Source organism: Leuciscus leuciscus, assembly GCF_965113295.1.
Source record: "Leuciscus leuciscus genome assembly, chromosome: 9".
Taxonomy (NCBI): Eukaryota; Metazoa; Chordata; class Actinopteri; order Cypriniformes; family Leuciscidae; genus Leuciscus; species Leuciscus leuciscus.
The window spans coordinates 4,608,528-4,636,027 of NC_138733.1; the positions used below are offsets into that span (position 1 = coordinate 4,608,528).

Genomic DNA, 27,500 nt, shown 5'->3' on the forward strand with positions numbered 1-27,500 from the left:
TGATAAGAAAATTTGCCCGATATATTAAAGCGGATAAATAATGTATTATTTCCTCCAGCTGAGACACTTCAGATGCGCACTGATCAACATGATGGTTTTAAATTGCTTGAAATATGATCGTAATCATAAAAAAGAAAAAAATACAGTAAAGTGCAACATGTGCTGTCATATCGGCTATTTATAATTGGCTAGAACATCATTATGATTGTGTGTTTGGGATGTGGTTTTTAATAGTGAGACTTTTGTTTTTGTAATCAGGCTCTCAGAAATTACATAAAAATTTGGATTTAGATTTATCGGCCAATATATCGGTTATCGACTTTCAAATATAAAGAATTATCGGTTATGGGTATCGGCCAAAATATTAATATCGGTGCATCCCTAAAAACAAGAACAAATATCTGCCAACAATGTAAAAAAAATTTTAAAAGTTGCTGACTTACATTTTTTAAGTACATTCAACTTGGATGTTTAAGTCATTTCAACTTAAACTACATCAAACTGACTTAAAGAGTTGAATCTTGTTTCACTTATAAGTTAAAAATTGCTGATGTTAAAGCAATGTAAAAACATGTTGTTTTAACTTAATTTTTTTAACAGTGAATGGGGTCTGAAAAATCAACTTAATAAAAAATTAAAAAATTAAGTGATTAATTAAGTCATTTTAAGTCATTTCAACTTAAACTACATCAAACTGACTTTAAAAAAAAAACGAGTTGAATCTTAAAGCAATGTAAAAACATGTTGTTTTAACTTAATTTATAGGAAAAATCAACTTAATTTAAAGAGGAAAAAAATTTTTTGGCAGATATTTTTTTCTTTTTTCAATGTAATGTTCAATGTTATCTTAACTTATTGATAAAATAATTTTTTTACAGTGAAAGATCGAATTAAAAAAAAAAAAAAAAAAAAAAAAGAAAATTCTTGTTTTAACCATAAACTCACTTAATTTTGATCAATTTTTCCGTAAACAACACAAGTCATTTTTGCTTCTCAAGTAAGATGATTTCAGACAAAAAAAAACTGAGTTAGAACATTTTTTTTTTTTTTTGCGGCATGCTTTCAAGTTGTGTTGGAAATGCGGTTTTGTTGCGAAACACTGAAGCAGAAAGTCAGTGTGCAGTGGCATGTCCGACAGAAGCATGTGCAAAGGTTGCTTACTAACTTAAACTGTTGCCATTTTGCTGTTTCACATCTTGCACAAACGTCACACTGATCAAATAAGTTTCAGAGTTGCGCTTTTTTACAGGTCAGAAACTCTTATTGCGACAAAACGTGAACGCTTTATAAATTATTGCTCAGAGATTTCTACAGTCTGCCTTCGATATTTAGTTATTTTTGATATGACAAAGCTATGATGGGACTTTTTGTTTGTTTGTTTTTTGCGCTGTCAGACACACATTCACTCTGAATATGACACAAGACAATCACTGACCGTGCCGTACGGGACTCCCGTAAGGTCCATGAATGTATTGACCGATGATGATAAACTCTATTTTTACACAAACATTATGAAAGTGCCTCAGAAACTCACATGCAGGTGGTACAGTCCTGGATTTCATGAAGGACTTCTGGATCGATTTTGTACATAAAACTGTTTGTAGTTGTTATTTTTTGTGTTATGAAATGCTAATTTATCTTTGTAAAAACTAAGAAACTGAACAAAAATGAATTTATTTAAGAATGCTTTTGTATCAAATGAAAAATTAAAACTTTGAAAATCAATGTCAGAGTCTGTGTGCATACTTTGTCTCGTTTTATAGACATTAAGTTCAGTCTCTGTCTCTTCAGACGCCTTGTGACCCTAGTAAATCTCTATTATGTGGCCAGGAATTAAAGGATTGTTTTGGGCATTAGGTAGCAAATCTTTCTCCGCAGAATTAGAGGCTTGACTCGTTTTCAGATCACTTTAAAATTCCTCCACCCAGAATTTGGACACGAATTTATCCTCCAGTCCAACTTCCCCCCTCGAGGTCACTACACCCGACCCGGCCCGGCTCAGGGTTGCTTGCGAGACACATTGTCGTATGGTTTTATAGCTCTTCCAGAGTCTCAAAATGCTTTCTGAGTAACATTCTGATTGAGCTGTTAAAACTTAACATTTATATAGGCTATACATTATCAAAATTGGGATTTTATATGACCACATGGCCCATAACCCTAAATAGTTGGGTTAATCGTTAGAATAAATACTAATTATTGTGGATTAAAATGTGCTTAGTCACATCAGCCGATTTCTAATATGATGCTGCCCCCTACTGGTCATTTGAAGCACTACAGGTGAAGCTGTTACAGGAGAACAGACATCAAAACTATTAGATTTCTCTTGTATCCTATTAAAAAAATCATTATTATTTTTAATTGAGCAAATTTTTTATTATAAAAAGTAATACAGTGTGATTTTAAGACACATAACAGTTAGTTGTGGAGATGTCTCAGCTTCAGATGAATAACTTCTATGCTTCAACATTAGTAAATACTACTTAAAGTCAACTTGAAGTGGCGTTTGAACACATTTGCGGGACTTGGCTGTATCTATCAGAGCTGGGATGCCCGAAGTGGCCCGTGATGACCTTTGATTTGGCCTAACACATCCACTTTCAGAAGTGGAAAAAACCAGTAAGGGGGAAAAACATGCCATTGAAGCATATCTTCATTTCTAATGTATCCTTTTTTTTTAACTTCATGTTTTAACAGTGAATTTCATTAAAGAGGCCGCATTATGCCTTTTTCAAAGTCTTGATTTTGGGCTCTACTAGAACAGGTCTTCATGCTTAAAAATGTAAGTTTAAACATAAAGTTAAAAAATGTACATATAAAACATTATTTCTCCATTGTTGCGGCTCCTCTCTTCCCAGTCTGTCAGTAACGCTCTGTTTAGTTCCTGTCTCTATGAAGCCCCTCCTTCTGAAAAGCACACTGTGCTCTGATTGGTCGGCTGGAGCAGTGTGTTGTGATTGGTCGAGCGCTTCGAGTGTGTTTGGGAAATGTCCCGCTCTTATAATAACCACCAGTTTAACACACTACTAACTAACTCAACCAGGCCCCGCCCCTTTATTCTGCGTATGAATTATTATAATGAGGAATATTGTGACGTGTTCGTTCCCGGAAGAAACTCAAGACTACAATGGAGGCGTTTCAGGAGTTCAGAAACACTGATATAGAGAAGAACTCAAACAGCAACATTACACACTAAAGAAAGATGAACATGGAAAACAAGCATAAGAGGTGCTCTTTTAAAAAAAGAAACTTTCGTTTTGATATAATAGGAAATTAATTTTGCCCTGTGGTCTTTAATCAAGTTTGATTTTTGGCCCTTGCTAGTAAAAAGCATGGCCACCTCTGCATAAGACATTCAATACCATATAACAACCAACCAATCAGGGTTATAAAGTCTACGATTAGGATGTAACTTATCTTAGTACGGTAGTAACAAACATAAATTATTAAAGTTATTCACTTCTAAATTATGACCAAGCATACTGAAAACTGCCCGACAACACAGCCTAAATGCAATTGTGGAGTTAGCAAAATATCTAATTAATACAGTCTTCAAATACAATGTCTTGTTAAGTTTTTACTTACATGGAAACACGTGGAAATGTTCTGGAACTCAAGAAACTATCGTCAACTCAACTAACTGATGATGACATTGTGCTGTTAATTAAACCTGAACTCCGCCTATTGGGTAAAACTAACAACACACACCTGAACGTAGCCTAAACTATTCCTGTTCAATACGACTGACAGATAACATTTCTAGAGACGGTCTCATCATGCTCAAATCATGACAGAGAGCTGCTTTTTTTAAAGGTCGACAGGCCAGTGCGCATGTGCAGTGATAAGCGCGCGCAACCGGAGCTTCTATCGGAAGCTGAAGTTACGCAATGACTTTACCTATCAGCGATTGGCCCTTATATTTAGAAGGCGGGACTTATTCTGCCATTTTGCGCGTTGTACTTTTTCTCATTCATATTATGAGTGCATCGTCTTTTTATACCTAAATCTTTGCGATTAAGGATTTAATAGTTAATAGACTTATTAAGGATAAAATAGGCAAGCTGTTTTAACATTTAATCCTTAAAACGAACTAGAATCTATTTTCATGTTACTAGTAGCCTACTTATTTTTTAGTTACTATCCATTAGGTATATACTTATCTACTAGTGCTTATTCTTACCTTTTTAATACTAGTACTTATTCAATATCTACTAGTTCTTATTTATTAGATTATAGTACTTATTAAATATCTACTAGTTCTTATTTATTAGATTATAGTACTTATTCAATATATACTAGTTCATATTTATTAGATTATAGTACTTATTCAATCTACTAGTTCTTATATATTAGGTTATAGTACTTATTCAATGTCTACTAGTTCTTATTTATTAGATTATAGTACTTATTCAATGTCTACTAGTTATTATTTATTAGATTATAGTACTTATTCAATATCTACTAGTTCTTATTTATTAGATTATACTTATTCAATATCTACTAGTTCTATTTATTAGGTTATAGAACTTATTCAATGTCTACTAGTTATTATTTATTAGATTATAGTACTTATTCAATATCTACTAATTCTTATATATTAGGTTATAGTACTTATTCAATATCTACTAGTTATTATTTAGATTATAGTACTTATTCAATATCTACTAGTTCTTATATATTAGATTATAGTACTTATTCAATATCTACTAGTTATTATTTATTAGATTATAGTACTTATTCAATATCTACTAGTTATTATTTATTAGATTATAGTACTTATTCAATATCTACTAGTTATTATTTATTAGATTATAGTAGCTATTCAATATCTACTAGTTATTATTTATTATAGTATTTATTTATTAGATACTAGTTCTTATTTATTAGATTATAGTACTTATTTATTAGATACTAGTTCTTATATATTAGATTATAGTACTTATTTATTAGATACTAGTTCTTATATATTAGTTACTAGTTATTCTAATAGTGTCTAGTGAAAATAGATATTAGTACGTTTTATGTACTATGTAAATGTTCAAACTGAAATGCTAATAGTGAAATAATGAATAATGAAAAATAACGAGTCAGGGAAAATAAACAAACAAGTGATTTTTTTTATTTCATCTTCTTTTTTAAGAAACAGAATAATTTAATTATAAATTACAGAGTAAACAGTAAAAAGGGTCATTTCAAGCAGCCAGAAAGCAAAGTGCATATGACATTTCCATAAGAAACAGACTTCCATTTTTAATAGAAAATTTAAATACTCTCACCCTGAGAACAGTTTTACCATAATAAGTATTTTTGAACGCTGCATAAATGTCAGTAAGTGTCAGTGAGGTGGTGCAGAAAAGAATAAAAGTCAGTACCAGACACATGAACAGATATATTACTGTAATGCGACAGTAAACGGCCAGCATGATCGTGGAACAGTTGCAGTATATGATTGCATGAATTATGTTTAGTGAGCTCGTCTCTTGAGAACTGGCTTTAAAAAAATAAAGCTTCAATGAATCAGCTTCTAAAAGCAAATGAAATGTCCCTTCAGAATGAACAGTGTTAAGACCATTTCAATAACATATTCTTAAATGAACATGAACAACTGTCAACCATACAACTGGCCTAAATCAGACTATTTACTTCAGTTCAGCTTTCAAAGTCTGAACTTTACAATTCCCTTTCCCTGGAATAAAGTGGCACAGTTTGAAATACTATGAGATGTTGATACAGGACATTATGGAGAATATAGCGCAATTTTTTGCCATTCAACTTTCCTGTAAAAGTTAGAATTTTTTTTTATAAGCACCGTTTATGAATCACTCTTCTCTGGCTGAAATGTCTCTGTGTTAAAAACAAACCCACTGCTGCTTCAGGATGCAGAGGAAATGATGTGCTTTTCCAAATGAACGACTGGGTAAAGAAAGGGGACACTCTCAAAAGCTTGTTCAAATGTGCCAGGACGTTTGTCAGGACCTGCAGCTTGAGCTGGACAATCCGCCCTTGGTCCGTCTGGGAGTTGAAGCGCTTCCACAATGGCGGAAAATCTTGTCACGTCTCCTTAATGTTTAGTCCTCACGACTCAGACGCTCTTTAGCTGTGAATGGCAGTCGCTAGTTAGAAATACAGGAATTCCATTGGTTATTGTTGGCGTCAACGGAACATGACATCACTTGTGTTTGAAAGCAACAGTTCACCAAAAACAAAAATCATCAACTGGAAATTATTTTATTTGGATTACTCTGAATTCATTTTCCATGCAAAAACAATGTCAAGATTTTCAGTCAATGACTTCTCAAATGACTGCAGAAAACGTGGAATATAGTTATATAATTGTTATTTAGATACTATTATATTTTTTATTTATATTTTTTATTTGTATTTATATTTTTTTTAATTGTAGTGAAAGTTTTAGTAATTTTGTTGTGTGATTTTATCATTTTTATGTTTTTGTTTAGTTTTTATATTAATTATTTCAGTCCATCAAGTTCTTATGGAAGCTCGTTTCCGCCACAAAAAAAAAAAAGAAAAAGTGGGACATTTTTTTTATTTCACAATTCCGACTTTTTCTCTCGCAATTCCGAGTTTACATTTCGCAATTCAGATTTTTTTTTCTCACAATTACGAGTTTAAATTTTGTAATTCGGACCTTTTCTCACAATTATGAGTTTAAATTTCGCAATTCTGACTTTTTTCTGGCAAATACGAGTTTACATTTCGCAATTCTGACTTTTTTTCTCGCAATTACGAGTTTAAATTTCGCAATTCTGACTTTTTCTATCGCAATTACGAGTTTAAATTTCGCAATTCTGACTTTTTTCTCGCAATTATGAGTTTATATCTTGCCATTCTGACTTTTTTTCTCGCAATTGCGAGTTAACATCTCGCAATTCTGACTTTATAATATGCAACTGAGAGTTGTAAAGTCAGAATTGTGAGATATAAACTCGTCAGAATTGTGAGATAAAAAAGTCGCAATTACCTTTTTTATTTATTTTTTTATTTAGTGGTGGAAACAAGCTTCCATAAGTTCATTCTAAATGGAAATGAGAAATATTGCCTTTGGCAACTAGCAGAAATAAAAATAAGTGTAAGTTTTTCATATAAAATTTTAGTTCACATTTATTTGATTTAAAGTAACAAAATTAGTTTACACTTTATTTTAAGGTGTCATTGTTACAGTGTAATTATATATTTAAGTACTGAGTAATATTAAGTAACTACATGTACTTACTATAGGGTTAGGGTAGGATTAGGGTTTGGTTGAGGGTTAGTTTCATGTAATTACGCATAATTTATGGTACGTACAGATGTTACACTGTAAAATGAAGAGTTACCCCCCAAAAAATATGTTTTTAGTTTTACTTAACCATAATAACCCTGGTATGCATAATTTCTACGGTGCTTTTGTCAGAACATTTTCATTGTAATTGCATCATTAAAAACAGCGAGGACATAAGAGAACATAATGAGAAGATACCTACGCTAATGGAACGTCAGCATTTTCATGGTCAGGCTGATTCCCTGTAGAAGAGAGAAATTATAAACATGTTCAAATGAAGATTTGAAGTCTAATAGATAATGTAGTTTATACCATGGTCTGGGTGAATACTCGATTCTGATTGGCTGCAGGGTGTCCATTAAAAAGTGATAGAGGACACCTAGTAAAGGAGTTCTGGTGAAACTGACTGTTTACCGTTCAAAATTAATAAATAAATGCGCTGGCTACATCAGCTGTGAGTAACCATAGCAACAGGCAGTCAAAGTGTCTATACGGACTATAAATCGAGCGGACTATAAATATCTCCGGTTGCTAAATAAACCGTCAGGCGTAACCAGGGAAACCAAGTTATTGTTTGTAAAAACTTGAGATTTCGATTGTAAAACTAATTAAAATATAAACTAATGGTTTAAAAATGTGTTATTTGGCAAGTGACCATGGTATAAGCGGGTTAATGCCCTTCGAGGTGTCCATTGTCAGGTATTAATGGACTTCGGCGGAAGGGACTCCGCTGCGCGTCGGACGGTTCACGCCTCGCCGTCGTCCATTAATACCTGACAATGGACACCTCGAAGGGCATTAACCCTTACTTAGTGTTTCTTAATAACTGAGTGTGTGTGTTCTTGTGTACCTGGTTGATGTCTTCGACAGCAGAGCTTCATCACCACGAAGACAAGAAGTAGCAGCAGGACAAACACAAGCACCAGAACAATAGCGGTGATCACCCTAACTGAGAAAGATACTGCTTCGCCTGAAAGAAGACAACAAAAGACATTGGATCTTTTGACTTTTCCCTCTTGAAGAATTATTTGTGACGCACTTGTTACTGGGGTTTTCAAACTGGGGGCCAAAAGAGGGTCTGAGGGGTCCGAGAAAAACTGTGTAAAAATAAATAAATAAATAAATAATTTAAAAGATTAAAATAAATAGATAAATGGGTTAAAATAAATAAAGAATAAATGAAAAGTGATTCATATAAATAAATAATATAATATCTAAAAAATGTAAAGATTCAAATTAATAGATAAATGGGTTAAAATAAATAAGAAATAAATGAAAAGTGATTAATATAAATAAATAATATAATATCTAAAACATTTTTAAGATTAAAATAAACAGATAAATGGGTTAAAATAAATAAGAAATAAATACTAAATGAAAAGTGATTAATATAAATAAATAATATAATATCTAAAAAATGTTAAAGATTAAAATAAACAGATAAATGGGTTAAAATAAATAAGAAATAAATGAAAAGGTATTCATATAAATAATAACAACTAAATCAAAATAAATAAAAACATAAATTAGATTAAATAAAAAATAAAAAACTTGATAAAAATAAATAGATAATACATCTAACAGTACAGTACTATAAGGGAAATAAGGGATTTTTCGTTTTGTTTTTAGTAATCCTTAAAATGTAAATATTTCCCAAATAATCTTTTAAATTGGTATAGTATATAGTAATTAGAATAAATTTGATATAAATATATCGCTGCCTTTTTAATTTCAGGATACTCTCCCTTGCATAAGGAATTTTGGGCATCCATGCCATCTAAAAGATGGAAAAACCCTGGAAAAGTTGACATTATCCTCACATTACTCATGCAATATAACCTAATTAATATGCATGAGCGAAATGCCCCCACTACATTTTATTAGACAAGATTTTCAGTGATCAACAATTTCTAAATTCAGTCACAAAACTTCACAAGACTTGGAATATTACTTTTTGGTTACACTTTATTTTAAGGTTGACATATTTACACTGTACTTACTCAAATAAGTAGTGAGTAATATTAATTACCTACATGTACTTACTATAGAGTTACGGTTAGGGTTTGGGGTTAGTTACTGTTATTACTAATACTATAGTACGTACATGTAGTGACGTGAATAGCCCCAAAATAAAGTCCCAGCAAGCAATTTTGCGTCAGTGAAAAATTAACAGACGTCTAAACCATCGCCCAAGAATAGACTCGTCATCAATTAGACAAAGAAATGAAATGAGTGGAGAAATGAAACCAAACAGCTTGTAATCACTGCTGGCTTTGCTTACATGATGGAATATCAAACATCTCACAAGTTATTCTGGCAAAAACGACATGTAACCAAACTCAGGGTTATTTTGGCTAGAAGTGTGTTACTCATAGCCGGACTATTCATGGGTTTCATCCGGTCCCTTTCCACAGGTGTATTAATCAAGCACAGTCTGCATTCATAATCTAGGTGCTTGATTTTATACACCTGTGGAAAGGGACCTGATGAAACCCATGAATACCGGGTCTATAGTTCACCTAGTCGGTGAAATGACGGATATCACTTGCTGGTTTTTTTTGGGAGCTTTAATCGAATGCAATTTACATCCAGCTCACTTACATATAGTGATGGTGGGGGAAACAGCGTCATCTACGGCACAGCTCACATTGATTGGATGGTCGCAGTTGTACATGATGGTTTGGTTGATGGTCCATGTTTTGGAGATCGGATCTTCTGAGCTCTCGTTGTGAACGACACTCATCAGACTGGGGTTAAGCTCCGCCCACTTCACAGCACTTTGCGGGTAACCTCCCGTCGACGAGCAACTCAGCTGGCAGCTTTTCTCAGCAGCGCCATTGCCGTTCTTACGTTCACTGCACTGCTTCTCGATTGTGGGAACGCTGTATTTGGCTTTAAAAAGGGAGAGAACAGTGGAATAAGTGACATTTTAGAGATCCGGAGAGGTTCCCCCTACAGTGTTTCATTTCCTCAAAACCCACGTCAGTAATAGCCTCCCATGAGCGCTTGCTCAGCAGTGGTGAGTTTCCAACGCAAGCACGCACAGATGTACATACGCAAATAAACCAGAGATGGTCTTAAAACAGACATGCACACTCATAATCGCACATGAACATGTATTCAAATGACCGACCGCAGATTCATTACACACAATGTAGGAGCTTATCAGGATTGTGCATCACTCAGAAAATGAATTGAGAATGGCTCAAAATTTGAAGTGCATGTGAATTTAAGTACCGAAAGGGGGGCATAAAAAAGGAAGAAAGTATAGTTAGTTTTTAATAATGCATTTTATATTTCAGTATGAATAACCCATACCTAAACATATGCTCATATTTATAACATTTGGAGGATTTACAGAAATCAACTATATTCACTAATTAACCAGAATGCTCTAATTTCCTCACTTATTTTTTATACATTTATATGGAAACATTCAACACCATAAATTTACTTTCTTCTTTTTTTATGCACACCCTCTGGTTATTGTTTGGCAAAATTAAAAATACAAATACAATTAAAAAAACAATAATCTGCATCGATGGCTGTTAATTTAGTTTAAATAAAGAGGGTGAATCCCATTAGTTGAGATAAAATACATTGTACATATCCGAGCATAATTTGTCAAAATGAACGATGTAATTATTTATGATTTGTCGTTTTGAATACCTGTGACTTTGAGATAGATCTCTGGGAAAGGCTTTGAGGGAATAGGATTTCCATAATAAATGATACATTTGTACAATCCTTCGTCAGATAAGGAGACATCTGTCATCTCCATGCTGAGGGCTGTTTGGTTCACTTTGGTTCTGTTCTGGTACTCGGGAGGAATTAAATGATCCAACTTTCTGGCTAAATCAAAACCGTTGATGAATTTATCATGTCTCTGTATGTACAAGCGTGTAACAATCCCGCTCTCCTGATTGGGGCATTTGAATGTAGCGGTGTGACCCAAAACAGCAGTGATGTTCACCGGTGGGCCGCTGACATCTACACAAACACACAACAGAAGGACACACAGATCAGATATGAGAAGCATTTCAGTCTGCATGTGATTATTAAAGCAAATGTACCTCAGTGTAAACAGCAACATGTAAACTTAAAGCGTAACTCTCGCCAAAATGCGACCTAGGCTCTTTTTGTGAATCTACTCGAGGCAAACTTTCGTTTAAAAGCATAATTAGGATGGAAACGCCACTTTTAAGTTTGTCCGTATTTTCGTTTTAGGTTAAAATGCCTTGTGAATGGGAGTGAATGGGGCACGACTATGATAGCATCAAAAATGGCTATTTTTAAAACACTAATGCGGCTCGACACAACATGAAACTGTGCTGGAAGTCTCACCAGTGGCTCTACACATGAACTCCAGCACTGAGAACAGTGTTTGGGTTCACAGAGTTTACTAAAAAGAAAGATTTTGAACAACTCCCTGTGTTTCCGTCCGCCAGCATTTTGACAGTCAAAAATAGTCGATCTCCGAATGCGAATGAACTGACACTGAATTTTAGTATTGCTTCTTATATGAGGATCCTTTTTCAAATACAAGGTCAATAATGATTTTCACTAACGACAAAACAACAAATTATCCGTGAATTTATATGGAACTAATCTTTAGGAGCTTTCCATCTTTACTCTCCAGAGACTATTTTTGACTGACAAAATCCCTTGAGTTCATGTGTAGAGCCGCTGGTGATAATTCCAGCACAGTTTCATGTTGTGTCGAGCCGCATTAGTGTTTTAAAAATAGTGATTTTGATGCTATCATAGTCGTGCCCCATTCACTCCCATTCACTCCCATTCACTCCCATTCACTCCCATTCACAAGGCATTTTAACCTAAAACGAAAATACGGTCAAACTTAAAAGTGGCGTTTCCATCCTAATTATGCTTTTAAACTAAAGTTTGCCTCGAGTAGATTCACAAAAAGAGCCTAGGTTGCATTTTGGCGAGAGTTACGCTTTAAATAAATAACATACAAAGTGAAATCAGCGTTATATTCAGTTTGATCCCTGCAGTGAATATGCATTATAATTTATGATACTGTTCGGAAAATTACACAGATACAGATATATCATTTCCAAGCACAACAGTAACCATTGCTGAATGTCCACTATAGGTAGTTAAAATATATATATATATATATATATATATATATATATATATATATATGTGTGTGTGTGTGTGTGTGTGTGTGTGTGTGTGTGTGTGTGTGTGTGTGTGTGTGTGTGTTCATCGTTGTAGTTAGTAACAGAATCCATAATTCAAGGATCTGACTATTTTTATATTACTTTTGACATAACTTGTTCATCAGTATATTTATCGATATGAGTTGAATAGGATAATCTTGTACCATCACTGATTTAAAAACACAAAGAGAAAGAAAATATCATCAACAACATGAAGCGCATTAAATCTTACATTACGTCAGGGTTTCCCAGACTGGGGTGTGTGACAGAACGGCGGGTGAAAGGCTAATCATTAAATCATAAATATTTTTAAAATAAAAGCAAATGATAAAATATTTTGTCATGTGTCCATTAACCTGACGTCAGAACAGTCTTATATTATTATTATTATTATTATTATTATGGACTTTATTCTATTGTTGCCCTAACGTATTAACTTGAAATCTCAGGGGGAAATTCAAGTAAATATATTATATTTAAAGAAGTTCAGATGACAAAAAAAGTTGGGGAATCCCCTCATTGCATCTAAAAATGAAATGTTTGAAAGACAAAAGCCTTCCAGGGACAGTAATACATGGTTAAATGACTCAATTACTGATAATTCAAATAATAATTAACGCGGAGCTGATTAGATATGCAATGGTGCAATGTTGAGAAAACACTTCTTAAAAGTGAAATGATTTGTGTAAATCCGGTGATCAAATGTTTTCAGTGATCGTCACATGACTAGTCGCTGGTCTGTGTGTGAAGACTTTATGAACTTAGGGATAATCAATGAATCAGTTACTACCCAGCACTGTGTGTGTGTGTATATATATATATACACACACACACACATTTTTCTAGTGGTAGTAGGTCATATAAAATAATAAATAATAAAAACAGAAGTCTCTGGTATGTCTCCATGTAGATAAACGTGTTTGTGTGTGTATGTGTGTGAGAGTGAGTGAGTGTGTGAGAGTGTGTGCGTGATGGTGAGTGTGTGTTTGTGTATGAGAGTGTCTCTATGTTTGTGTTTTGTGTGTGTGTGTGTGTGTGTGTGTGTGTGTGTGAGGGTGAGTGTGTGAGTGAGTGTGTGCGTGATGGTGAGAGTCTCTGTGTGTGTGAGTATATGAGAGTGTCTCTGTGTTTGTGTTTTTTGTGCGTGTGTGAGTGAGTGAGTATGTGTGTGCGTGATGGTGAGTGTGTGTGTGTATGAGTGTCTCTGTGTTTGTGTTTTTGTGTGTGTGTGTGCGTGTGTGTGTGTGTATGTGAGTGAGTGTGTGCGTGATGGTGAGTGTGTGTGTGTAAGTGTGAGTGTGATGGTGAGTGTGTGTGTATGAGAGTGTCTCTGTGTTTTGTGTGTGTGTGTGTGTGTGTGTGTGTGTGTGTGTGTATGAGAGTGTCTCTGTGTTTTGTGTGTGTGTGTGTGTGTGTGTGTGTGTGTGTGTGTGTGTGTGTATGAGAGTGTCTCTGTGTTTGTGTTTTTTGTGTGTGTGTGTGTGTGTGTGTGCGAGTGTGTGTATTTGTGTGTGTGTGTGTGTGTGTATAGATGTGTGTGTTTCAATCAGGGTGATTCTATATGACTTATTTCAGTGGTTTAGAAGTCCTTTTCTTACTGTCCGAGTTTTGCTTCCTTGTTCTTTGAATGTTTTTTTAGTGGCGGTGCATTCCCCGCCTCCTCCAGCTTCTAGTAACTCATCCCTACATTATCCATCGCCCCGTAACGTTTCTCTTTCAATCTCTATACATTCAGCAAATCACAGTCATAAACAGGCCTTTTCTAATCACTATAGTAAAACCTGACTGGTTGTTTCTATCCCACTGAACGCTGTTAAACGCACATGTGATCCTGCAAAAACCAGGCATAAACCAGGAGTTGCTCTTACCAGTTGTAGCTGTTCCCAGCACCAAGATCATGACCAGGGCCAAGCTGTCAAAAACACACAAGCAAAAACAACAATAAGAGAAAACGCAAAAAACACACACTTACTCACGATCATGTGCATTAGCATATTCCTCTAAAATTCCCATGACTCATAATGTTTTAAGAAAAATAACTGCAAAACCAAGGCCTTAAACCCAAAACAACACACTTGATGTTTGCATGTGTTCAGGTTTACTGTAACTAAGCATGTAACATCCTCATAAGTAACCCTACATTATAATATAACACCACTAGTACGATCAGTGTGTTAAAGAGGATGTCGTTAGTATGCATCATGTGGATTAAGTGTTTCGTGCACTTTCTGCAAACGCAACATTATTGACGCATAGACCAACGTCAACACGGCTAAATGTTGAACTGAAACAGGAGATCTGCACTCCTGCTATTGGTAAGCGGACATGTTTAATCGTCTAGACTGATGTGTGCATTAAAAAAGCAAAGATCAGGAACGAAATCCCGCTAATCAACACAAGACGACTGTCAAAGAACAACAGAACAGTGCAATAAAAGCAGGAAAAATGGCTGATGCAAAAGGACTTCCTGATCTAAATATACCCATGCAAACACACAAACACAAGAGCAGCACTTCCCTCTCAGTGGATGAAACGACTAACACACACGTACAAAGAGCTTTATTAGAGAAGACTTCTCATAGACTTACACTTTTCTGTTATATTAATGATATTTATCTCTTGAGCTCATGAACCCTCACAGAAATCTAATCATCTAATAATCTCTTTAATCTAGCGATGACAGTTGTTTTGACTAGTTTAGCCACACACACACACACACACACACACACACACACACACACACACACACACACACACACACACACACACACACACGCATTCACACGCTCTCTCTCACACACACACTCTCTCTCACACACACACACACACACACACACACACACACACACACACACACACACACACACACACACACACACACACACACACACACACACACACACACACACTCTCTCACTCACTCTCACAAAAAACACAAACACAGAGACACTCTCATACACACACTCACCATCACACACTCACTCACTCACTCTCACTCTCATACTCACTCACTCACACACACACACACACACACACACACACACAGAGAGAGCTGTACCTGTATATGTGGGTGTATAAGCAGGGGCGTTGTTGACTCATGCTGATGGACGCGAGTGACCGGGTGAAACACTTAAAGAGAGCAGACTGGCTTCTTCATGTCCTCCTCATCTGAGTCTCGAAACAGGAAGAATGCCTACACCCACACACACACACAGAGAGAAAGGGACAGAGAGTTGATGTCATCCCCAGTGGTCATACCGATACTGTCAGAGGGAATTCCCACTAGACACACCCTCCAGAAACACCTCAGACAGCAAAACAATGCCAACGGCAGAGGCAGAGGACAAACGAGAGGGAGAAAGGAAACCGATTGTGCAATTGTACTTTGGACAAAACTATTTATGTTGCTTTACTACAGAATCCCCTAAACTAAAATACACTGAACTAAAATGAGTTATGTTGCTTTATTGCAGAGGGCATTAAACTAAACTAACCGAAAAACTGAACTAAGCATTTTTACTGAACGAAACTGTGCCATTTTCCCGGAGAGAGTATTAACTAAAGTTAACTAAACTAACTGTGTTGCTTTACTACACACTGTAAAAAATTATGTGATCAATAAGTTATGACAACATATGTTTTTACATTGCTTTAACTCATCAAAATGAGTTAAGAAAAAAAAAATCTAAGTTTTACAAGTTTAAACTCATTTTTAAGTAAATTTGATGTAATTTAAGTTGAAATGACTTAAACATCCAAGTTGATTGTACTTAAAAATTTTAGGCAGCAACTTTTTTTCTTACAGTGTATAGAGCATTAAACTAAACTAAAAATTTACTTAACTAAACTAAACTGGTTGTGCCATTTTACTATGCAAATTTAATTTGACTAAACTAAACTAGCCTAATTGTGCTACTTCACCACAGACGGGATTAAACTAAACTAACCTAAAAACTAAACATTTGACTAAACTGAGCTGTTTGTGCCATTTGAGTTTTAACTAACGTAGCCTAAACTAAACTAATCGTGTAGCTTTACCGCAGACAGCACTAAACTAAAATACACTTATCTAAACTAAACTACATTTTACTAAACTAAACTAAACTAAACTAAACTAGGGGTAAATTCAGGTTGATTGGGACACTTTTTCCAAGTCATCTCTCATGGCAATATGTGTCCCAATCAACCCTAAATTCACCCCTAATTGTGTTACTAAACTATTAGTTTAGTTTAAACTATTAAACAGAAATTTACTAAACTACACTTAACTGGTTGTGCCATTTTATTCCAGAGGATATGTAACTAAAGTAAACAAGATTAAACTAAATGTGTTTGATTTACTGCAGCTGAACTAAACTAAACTAAACTAAACTAAACTAAACTAAACTAAACTAAACTAAATGTGTTTGATTTACTGCAGCTGAACTAAAATAAACTCAATTAAACATATCTAAACTAATTGTGTTACTTTAACGCCGGTGGCATTAAACTAAACTACACTTATTGTGCCATTTCACTGTTTTGTCACATTACAATGAAATCAAAGAGCTTTTAAAAATGATCCACGTTAAACTGAAAGTGTTTAAAGGAAACAAAAGCTCAGACAACAACAACAACAACAACACAAACAAAAAGGAAGAAAATCAAGAGAAAACACCATCTTAACTAGCATAAGTGTGAATGATTACACCCGACACACTTCACAACACACACTCAGTTTAACACAGTGCCCTGATCCAGAAAAAACCTGAGAAACCTGACCCATCCGCACACATGCCACCGGTTAACGTGTGTGTGTGTGAAAGTGTGTGAAAGTGTGTGAAGAGGAAAAGAGTGAGAGTAGAGAAATGATGAGACAGTGTAAAACGAGAGAGCACTTACTAAAGTTCAGCCGTCTGTCCTCCAGCGCTCGGATCAAATGAAACAAGGCGATTAAACACTTCCTTTTTGACCGAGCGAGAGAGAAAGAGGAAGTGCTCTTCATTAAAGTGTGAAACCTCAGATCGTGTTTCTGCCTTAATATAAGGTTTCACAATTAAAAACCCAAGAAGTGTCTGAGAATGTGAAGCATGTGAAATATGCTGCGTACGCTAAAATAAGTTACGCTAAACTACACTAGATTACTACATCAAATCAAATAATTCAACTATAGCAAACAAAGTGATTGATGTGCAAGAATGTGTTTGAATGCGTCTGAAACTGAACACTTTACAATAAGGTCCCATTAGTTAAAGTCAAGTCACCTTTATTTATATAGCGCTTTATACAATACACACTGTTTCAAAGCAGCTTTACAGAGATAACAGGAGAATAATGCTTTGTTTCTAGAAGAAAATAGCGTCACAGTAAGTTCAAATAGTTCATTTTTGTTGTAAAAAAGATCATTTAGTTGTTAATTTAGTTCATTTATATATATATATATCAGTTCAGTTCTCGTATAATAGTGTCAATGCAGTCAGATCAATAATATTGTTAAATATTAAAGCACATTAACTAACCATGAGCAATGCATTCGTTACAGTATTTATTGATCTTTGTAAATGAATCAAGTGTTCATTGCTAGTTCATGTTAGCTCAGGTCCATTAAACACAGCAAAACTTCATATTTTAGTATTAGCACGTTTCAAAATGAACAAATGCGTTTGAAATACAGTAGATCAGTGGATCAAAACTATACATGCATTTTTAATAATACCCGTTCTTGTCTTAGGACAACTTTGATGAACTTATTTGATCCACTTTTCATTGTTAGTTTCATGTTTACCTTATTGAAAAGTGTTACACATATTGTTGTTGTGTGTGTCTAGCTACACTTTGTCAACTCTAAAACCATGAAGAAACATAATACACACATGAAACACTAGATAAAACCAGATTCTGTGCTATCTTTGCAGAGACCGAGCCTTTGGGACGGATAAGCTCCCCAGAAGGAAACACATGTTATTTTATATTATAATTCAGTAAACATGAATTACAGATAAGTCACTGGGAAATTCCCACATTAATAAACAAATGTTTGTGTGTGACTTCGGGTGAAATGAATTACAGATGTGACGTGACATGACATACCTGACCTGAGCGATGTTTACACACCCGGACCGAACGACTTCTACAATTATGAAAACAAACACATCGACACACTTCTCCTTCACAAGCTTCACAAGAACTGCATGAATCCTCCCACACAGTCCTGGCATTAGCAGAGAAACGGCTTAAGCATTTTACTCTGACGGTCATGCATTTATCAGATGCTTTTATTCCAAGTGACTTACCTTGCATCAGTTCAAGCGTTTCCTGGGAATCGAGCCCTGACCGTGGTGTTGCAAGCGTCATGCTTTACTGCTTGAGCTGCAGAAACAAGGATCATCAGATCATTTGCTTTTCTGAAATGTTTGAGTTCAATATTGAGAGACTTTGATATCTTGATGCATTTGAGAACAGTTTGAGACGTCCCTTAAAAGTTAAAACTCACCTTTGATCACCAAAATGACATATTTAAATGTTTTTTCCTTGAAAAAGGTTCCGCGGTTCTATGAATATGCAAATGAGCCCCGCCTCCACTCACTCAGCTCAGAGATCCACTGGTTGATGATCACACGTTGATCTGATTGGTTACAAGGTAGTTTGTGATGTCAGAAACACCAGCGATTTCAAACCGTGTTTTTGAGACGGTCTTTGGTTCACTGCAATTTTAAGGAGAAACCCAGTTAGCAAAATTTGTCTGGCCCACCACCACTGGGCCACATCCTTGCTTCAATTCTGGCCCAGTTCTGATTGGGTCCCCGGCCCAAAAATGGAAAATAGACATAAAAAAAACGTCCGCCGGCCCAGATGAGACACACACCCTGACACTAAATGACTTGTATTGTTTATGTGGCCCAGTTCTGGCCCAGACACTGTAAAGTGACTTGTTTTATGTGGCCCAGTTCTAGGCCAGATGTGGTCCAAGAAGCTACGAAATGTAGCAGGCATACACAAATTCAAACATTTAAAAAAGATTAAGGGCTTTTATTAAAAAAAGTACTCGGCAATGGTGTTGACTTATGAATTTGCACATGGTTTGTCTTAAAGCATATTAAAAACACCATAGACATATAAACAACATTAAAAGTTAGATTTTCACCACAGGGGGACTTTAAATATATATTTTGCGTTCCCATTTGCCCAAATAGTAAAATAATAACTCCACCATAGTATTTTCACAACTCAAAATTAAAATAGAGAGATTGATCTGCAGTCAGAAGAGAGAAAGACTCAACTTTACCTTCACTCCCACAGCAGCGTTAACTGGTTTTTGGTAATTTGATGAAAAAGGGAAATATAATACGAAGTAGGCCTATAGTGTTATAAATGCACATAACTGTTACATAAAAAAAAAAATCATCAGTCTGTGAAAAAAAGGTCCAAAGGTAAGAAGTAAACATATATTTTCTTCACTCCGTCGACGTTTTCAGTCACGTTCATAACGATGAAGATATAGTTTTAAAAATCGTTCTGAATGCAAAAGAATAGTCCACACAACTATAATAACAGAGAAACGATCACTTTCACAAAAAAAGAAGTTAATGAACGATAAAATCATTGACAGCCAATCAGAATCCATCCTGCTTTAAGCGATATGCAGCGCGTGATTATAACAGACAGAGCAATTAGTTGGTGTGGACGCTAATTTAGTTATTGTTATAGACTAGTTTTCTTTATAGTTGTCGTTCTTGTGCCTTTACACTGCACATGTTTGGCGTTTAACAGGGCAAAAGCGGCGCTAATCTGCTTCGGTGGTCTGTCAGCTCGTCCTACCTGTATTGCGCATGCGCAGTTTTGATATTGCGTCCCTTTTTTCTATTTTTCAAAACTTCTGCTTCTCGATCAAAACTCCAGACACGTGTGAGATCACTTGGCTCTTTATCTCAGTAGAAACATCTGATAAGCATAAGACCAGTAAATTAGACTATTTCACTTCCAACTTTTACAATTTACAGTATGTCATGTCAGGTGTAGTTGCTGATCACATTCACGTATATTCAGTCACTTTCTGTTCGTCCTTCTCTTTACGGTATGAGGTGTTGTTGTGTGATTTTACTTCCTGCTGCATGATCTCAGTGAATGCCATTGTGGTTGGGAGTGGGACAGACAGTGGAGGACTGCGTTCACAGGTCGACATGCAAACCTGGCCATTGAAAGTCATTAACACGCTGTTGTGGAGCATAAACTGTGTCAGAAGCTGCTGTGTTTTTGGTGATAATCGTTTATTTCCCACCTGGTTCGGCCTCAGATGCTTCTATTCATGCGTGTATTTGCCATGTTTTATTAAACAATTTCTCTACACCCCAAAAAATAGCAATATCAAGTACTCACCAGTCACCACCATCATGTCGCTCCAAACAGTATGACTTTATTTCTTCTGTGGAGCATAAAAGGAGTCGTTTAGTAGAGTGTTGATTTTCACAACAAAACAGTGGATCTGTCAAGCTCCAAAAATGTGAGAAAACCACCATGAAAGTACCACAATATCACTAGATTTTTCTTGGCAACCACCCGCAGTACCCTAGCACTTTGGCAGTGACAAGGCATGGGTTGCCAGGGCGTTGCTATGCAGTTGCTGACATATTCAGGGCTGATATGTAGTTGCTGAGGTGTTCTGAGTGGCAGCTACCAGCTAGGTTGTTCTAAGTGGTTGTCTGGGTGTTATCATGCAGTTGCTAAGGTGTACTGAGTGGTTGCCAGGGCATTGCACTTAAATTGCCAGGTTGCCAGGGCATTGTGGTTTTCAGCTCGTTGCTATGAGCTTACTGAGGTGGTTGCTAGACATCTAAAGTGAAAAGTGTCCACCCTCAAGTCTCTGGATTAATATATTAATATTCTGCTCTTTAGATCAATAATTACTGTAAGTATAAACAATAATAAAAGTGACAGTCACCTTAGTAAAAATCACTCTTTCTCGCTCAAAGCAGTACAGGAAGTCAAAGTCATGTTTAATATTACAGAAGGAGGCAGAGGCGCTTCACCTGGTCACATGATTAGTCACCAACACCAGGACGACACACTTTACTGGAACACAGGAATTTTAGGGCATTTCCAGTTTACTTCTTCTCAGCTCTCCTTTTCCATTTCTTGGTCGCTCACTTTCAATTCTCACTCCTGCTTTTTCCATAACCCTCCATTGTTGCTTCCCTCAATCCCACAGCATTGTTCTTATCGTCTGTCATTTATATAATCAGGTTTTATGACTCATTTAGCTGTGATTGAGTGTTGTAGGTACAGTGTAGGAGTCGATGTGTGTGTGCTGTTTTTGGTGCTGTTCACTTCTGATATCATGAATATTTTAGGGAAATTCTTCCTGTACTCCTTTAAATCTTTCTGTGATAAGCCTTCATATTGAAAAAGGAAGAAAAACCGATGATAAGAGGGATTTTTAGGAGTGACTGATAGCAGACACACCCTGATATATCTGAACACAAGTGCAGATCAAGCTCAAAGACATTCATATTTGTTTTTTTGTTTTGTTTTTTTCTTCATTAGGTTTTACTTCCTGATACTCAATAAATGTGATGTCAGACAGAAAGGCTTTCCTGAGAACCGTTAAATAACACACCACAACACACACCCATGTCTGCGGCTGTGCAGTGCTTGCTGAATGGCCTTGAAACCAACACACACCACATGCACAAGAGCAATTCTGGGAAGAGTCTGCCCTCTGGTGGCCAGATAGAGCAGAGCCTGTGGCTGCACCCGAAGTCGCTCACACACTTCCCTACTATATAGTTGGCAAAAAAACAAAGTAGTATGTCTGAATTCACAGTACTCATAAAACAGTAGGCAAGAAGTACCTGGTTGACGTACTTCTTCTGGTGAGATTCTGAAGTGTGCATTCGATGGACACTTTACTATCCCATGAGGCCACGGGAGAATTCAATGCATGTAATACTGTATCCCATAATGCAATGTGTACATGCAATGCAGCATACTACTTTTTTTAAAAACATACTACATTGCATATTAGCAGTATATACTGTACTATGCAGTATATGCTAGCCTGTTAATTCATTGCAGTGATTCATTTGCCACACTCACCTAAAGGATTATTAGGAACACCATACTAATACTGTGTTTGACCCCCTTTCGCCTTCAGAACTGCCTTAATTCTACGTGGCATTGATTCAACAAGGTGCTGAAAGCATTCTTTAGAAATGTTGGCCCATATTGATAGGATAGCATCTTGCAGTTGATGGAGATTTGTGGGATGCACATCCAGGGCACGAAGCTCCCGTTCCACCACATCCCAAAGATGCTCTATTGGGTTGAGATCTGGTGACTGTGGGGGCCATTTTAGTACAGTGAACTCATTGTCATGTTCAAGAAACCAATTTGAAATGATTCGAGCTTTGTGACATGGTGCATTATCCTGCTGGAAGTAGCCATCAGAGGATGGGTACATGGTGGTCATAAAGGGATGGACATGGTCAGAAACAATGCTCAGGTAGGCCGTGGCATTTAAACGATGCCCAATTGCCACTAAGGGGCCTAAAGTGTGCCAAGAAAACATCCCCCACACCATTACACCACCACCACCAGCCTGCACAGTGGTAACAAGGCATGATGGATCAAAATTGCTTAAAGGGTAACTAAACCCCTGGTCAGAGCCTGACTCCACCCACTGGCAATATTTGAAAAATGCTGGAAAAGTAGGCAGAGCCCAGTGGAGAGGGGGCGTGCATCTGTGACATATCTCTCTGCAGGCAAGGGCGTGGTTAGCTGGTACCCTCTGATGTCAGAGTGTACCACAACTTCCAATAGGAAAATTCAACTGCAGTAGCCACTGTTCAACCTGAAGAGGGCAGCACTCAGACGTTTTTACACCATATTTTGTAAAATTAAAACACTTTAAACACAAATGTCAAAAAAATTACTTGAATCAATGAACAGCACTAATAAAGCCCCATTCTTACAGACCATTAACTAAAAAAAGTTGGTTTAGGGTTTAGTTACCCTTTAAATCACCTTTCTTTCCCATTCTGACATTCAGTTTGGAGTTCAGGAGATTGTCTTGACCAGGACCACACCCCTAAATGCATTGAAGCAACTGCCATGTGATTGATTGGTTGATTAGATAATTGCATTAATGAGAAATTGAACAGGTGTTCCTAATAATCCTTTAGGTGAGTATATGTTCAGCTCAGCATACTAAGTACTATTTGTGATCGTATACAATGTGCAAAATGTCTGTAGAAATATAGTATATGCAAGATGCAACCAGAGCTCAATGCTGCAATTATATATGTTTAAATCAGTATACTACTAACATACTACATTGCATACTATTAGCAGTATATACTAGCCTGTAAAAAAAAAAACAGTCTAAAGTCAGCCTGATATTTGGTTTATTAAATTCATAGTAAGTATTTACATATCTCCCCACATTTCATTCATAATATTCACTGGTTGGTGTGCAGTTTCCAGCAGTGTAGCGTGTCAACAGTGCGTCGTTTGTAGCTCATTTGTCTGGTTGTTGTTGACTGGTTCACAGGGGCAGAGGTCGTTGCCGGGGTCGTTGCCAGGTTCGGTGTTGGCGTTGTGCGTGGTGTGATGTATCGTTCCATTGGCCACAGGCTGATGCAGGTGTGTGTTCCACTGAGGAGCGATAACTCCACCCCAAATTTGACGACTTTCTTGAAAACTCACACAGATTGCGCAGCCACGCCCCTTCATCTCACAGACACGCCCATTTCTATTGCAGCCCCGCCCACTTACACCCAAGTGCCTCATTCCGACCCGGCCACCTTTGCTCGAGTGTCTAAGCGAGACCGTCTGCGCTTGCGTGTAACGTGTAGCCACGGACGCCAGGTCTGAGTGCGAGGAAGTGCTATCGATGAGTCTCTTCCCGAGAGCAAGAGGTCGCAGAGGCAGAGCGAGTCGCAGGAGCTTCCAGAAGCGAGAGTTGGTTCGCTCCGAGCGCGCGCCGTGCCAGCGGATGCAGGTGGAGTTGTTGCGCAGCTCCGTGATGTCGCCGCACGAGGCGCTGAGCGTGCGGCGTCTGACGGTGATGATGGGGGCGCGTGACGTGTGATGCAGGTACAAGCACAGACGACACTCCAGCAGACTCACGCTCTTCTCGCACAGACAGTCCGAGCTCAGCACCACCAGCAGCCGCCGGCACGCCTGCATACACCTGAGGACCGACTCCATCAGGTCTGAAAGAGAGAGACAAACACTCCGATCATGAGCGGTCAGCTTCAAAAGAAATGAACTTGTCGATTTCAAAGGTACACCAAGTAACTTTTGGCCCTCTAGTGGTTAAAAAACAAAACTGCATGCATTTTGTGGAAGAACATTGTTTTGGTTGTGCTTCGGCTCTGCGGATGAATAAGGTTCTTTCTCATAACTAAAAAAAGAGAGGCGGTGCGTCCCAATTTGCATAAACATAATCCATCCTATTATCCGTCCTAAATAGTATTCGAAAATAGAATTAGTACGTCCCAAATCATAGTATGTTGAAAAGTGTCACACTCTAACGGCTAATATTGCCCACAACCCATTGCGCGTTGGACGAGGATTCGATTAAATAAATAAACTCCAGCACAGATACAACAACCATAATGAAACGATCTTCACAATAGATGATGCTTTACAGAACAGTTTTTCACACACACACTCTCTCTCTCTCTCTCTCTCTCTCTCTCTCACACACACACACACACACACACACACACACACACACACACACACACACACACACACACACACACACACACACTCAACTAACCTCTGCCACTCCCACATCATACACCAGGCTTGCACAAGTTGAACTCCTTCGGGCTGGTCATTGTGTCTTACACAACACTTTTTAAACTTTGCCAGAAAAAAAGTTGTTCAATCATCAAGTTTTGGAAGTTCCCATCCATCAAGTTTTGTCAGTGACTCTGTTTACTATTTGCAACTGTTTACACTTGACCTTTTGAACGAGTTTACTGACACCAGAACAGAACAGTGCTCTGAATCATTAATGAATCACATTCACAAGAAGTGACTCAATATAGAGTCAACTCCTGTTTCAGTCACTTCTTGAGAATGTGATTCATTAATGATTTATTAAGCATATAGGTTACACAGGTAAAAATACCTTAGAAAATCTCCAGAGTGAAATGGATTTTTAATGTTAACTTATAAACAACTTATTGAACTATATTAATAATTTATGATCGGAACAACAGAACTGAATCAACACTGAACTGACTTCAGCTGAACAAATGAAATGCATCGTTTTGAACAACAACAACAACAACAATCTGTATTGTTTAAAGCGCTGTAGAAATAAAGGTGCCTTGACAACTCAACTATCTACAATCAGACGAGCTGCTGTTACCATTAAAATCACGGCAAGCAACTTTTGAATGCCTCTAGCAATGGGTTATTTTAGCATTAGAGCATAAAATACATGTGTGGTAATACATTAAAAAGACAACAAAACAACAACAAAAAAAGTGACTGATTATATCATTTACTTTATGGAACGAGTAATAGTATTTTTTGCTTTGAATCTAATGATGCAATTATGTTTTGGTTCAAAGCTTTTAATGAAAAAACTTAAACTAAATATAACTAAAATATGTGCTAGCGTGCATAATATATACGATCTATTAATAGTTTTTGCTTTTTCCTTCCAGAGAATAAAAACTGAGCTGTTCTGAGAGAGTTTACCGTCATCTCCAGATCTCTCTCTCACACACACACACACACACACACACACACACACACACACACACACACACACACACACACACACACACACACACACACACACACACACACACACACACACACACACACACACACACACACACACACACACACACACACACACACACACACACACACACACACACACACACACACACACACACACACAAAACGATTCAATGGAGCAAGACGGCATGTGATTGGTTGAGGTTTCTCCACTTCCTCCATTCACTGATGACTGATGGGAAATGTTTACGCAAACATTTCATCATTCATGATCATGAGTGTGAGTATTAATGCACACAGATGTCAGCTGCTGTCATGGGAAACTGATGTGATGAAATGAATCAATGAAACAGATGTGAATGCAAAACATACATTTTTAATGATCAAAACAGCTTAAACAATGTGATCACAGAACATACAGGACATGACATGGTCATATAAGATGCTGCATGATAACAACCAAACCAACTAAACAAAATAAACAAGAACTCGATGCAATTGAGTGTGAAAACAGCTGGAAGTTTGTTATGAATATGAAAGAATATTAACCACTGGAGCAGGGTTTCCCAGACCGGGTTATAAATACTTTTAAATTGAAAGAAAGATGAATATTTGTATTTTATTTGCAGGTCATGTGACCATTAATGGTCATCAAGACCCATGATGAACATGAAAATGTGTAGTTCAATTATTGAAATATTAACTTAAGATCTAAGAGGGACGTCAAGGAAATATTTAAGGTCTGACTGACAATTATTGAAGTTTGGCTGACAAAGTACAAAGTTTGGGAATCCTGAGTATTGTTAACTAACACTGTTAAAAATAGTGTTCGTTAACTGAAACAAAGCGTGACAAAAATAAAATATGAATATAAATAATAGATGTAAAAGCTAAACATGAAAAAAAAAATATTTAACGAAATTTAGAAAGGTTGCTATGGCAACTAACGGAAATAAAATAAGTTGAAGTACTAAAATATAAATAAAAAAATAAAAGCTAAATAGAAATGATATATATATATTTTTTTTTTATTTTTTTGAGGAGATTTGAGGAGATGTAAACACTGAGTACATAGAAAAGCACTATATAAATGTGACAAATTATTATTACCGAATTATATTGATATATATAATCCAGTCAAAATAAAAAAAATAAAAAAACACACAACAAAATGACTAAAACTTAAAAAACTTAAAATGACTAAATTAATGATAGAAATCCCCAGTAAAAACATTAAAAACTTAACAACAAAAAACACAAAAAAATTATAATATATAAATGAAAACTGACAA

The 27,500-nt window shown here is 36.4% G+C and overlaps 3 protein-coding genes across 8 annotated transcripts in view; all 3 read right to left on the reverse strand.

Annotated features, from left to right (window-relative positions):
• Positions 1 to 5,097: 5,097 nt before the first annotated feature.
• Positions 5,098 to 17,429, reverse strand: LOC309506370 (T-lymphocyte activation antigen CD80-like). Of its 4 annotated transcripts, none has more exons than XM_082180261.1 (8): positions 17,350 to 17,429; positions 15,527 to 15,661; positions 14,337 to 14,380; positions 10,952 to 11,272; positions 9,884 to 10,174; positions 8,133 to 8,252; positions 7,485 to 7,524; positions 5,098 to 6,097 (listed from the first exon to the last, which is right to left on the reverse strand). In XM_082180261.1, the coding sequence occupies exons 2-8, from the start codon at positions 15,565 to 15,567 to the stop codon at positions 6,094 to 6,096; spliced, it is 861 nt and encodes a 286-aa protein (XP_082036387.1). In that variant the 5' UTR covers positions 15,568 to 15,661; positions 17,350 to 17,429; the 3' UTR covers positions 5,098 to 6,093. The 4 variants fall into 4 exon arrangements, with proteins under 4 accessions (XP_082036387.1, XP_082036385.1, XP_082036388.1 ...); XM_082180259.1 differs by having other exon boundaries at positions 5,098 to 6,113; XM_082180262.1 differs by having other exon boundaries at positions 7,481 to 7,524.
• A 6,409-nt stretch (positions 17,430 to 23,838) lies between these two features.
• LOC309506392 (uncharacterized protein) lies at positions 23,839 to 26,369 on the reverse strand. Its single transcript, XM_082180294.1, has 3 exons — positions 26,141 to 26,369; positions 25,229 to 26,099; positions 23,839 to 24,656 (listed from the first exon to the last, which is right to left on the reverse strand). Exon 3 carries the CDS (start codon positions 24,649 to 24,651, stop codon positions 23,938 to 23,940), a length of 714 nt encoding a protein of 237 aa, XP_082036420.1. The 5' UTR covers positions 24,652 to 24,656; positions 25,229 to 26,099; positions 26,141 to 26,369; the 3' UTR covers positions 23,839 to 23,937.
• A 195-nt stretch (positions 26,370 to 26,564) lies between these two features.
• il1rap (interleukin 1 receptor accessory protein) overlaps positions 26,565 to 27,500 on the reverse strand; it is a 32,319-nt gene continuing 31,383 nt past the window's right edge. For all 3 annotated transcript variants that reach the window (XM_082180027.1, XM_082180026.1, XM_082180028.1), the window contains exon 13: positions 26,565 to 27,500. This exon is cut by the window's right edge. The gene's annotated coding sequence lies outside the window, so the exon portion shown is untranslated.

Bases quoted from the DNA above. Each gene is read 5' to 3' on its own strand.
- LOC309506370 (XM_082180259.1), bottom strand. From the start codon at position 15,567: ATGAGTCAACAACGCCCCTGCTTATACACCCACATATACAG. The intron at 11,273-14,336 runs GTAAGAGCAACT...GTGTTTGTGTAG, and splicing joins GCTGGGAACAGCTACAACTG to ATGTCAGCGGCCCACCGGTG. The intron at 8,253-9,883 runs GTAAGTGAGCTG...GTCTTCTTTCAG, and splicing joins TTCCCCCACCATCACTATAT to GCGAAGCAGTATCTTTCTCA.
- LOC309506392 (XM_082180294.1), bottom strand. From the start codon at position 24,651: ATGGAGTCGGTCCTCAGGTGTATGCAGGCGTGCCGGCGGCTGCTGGTG.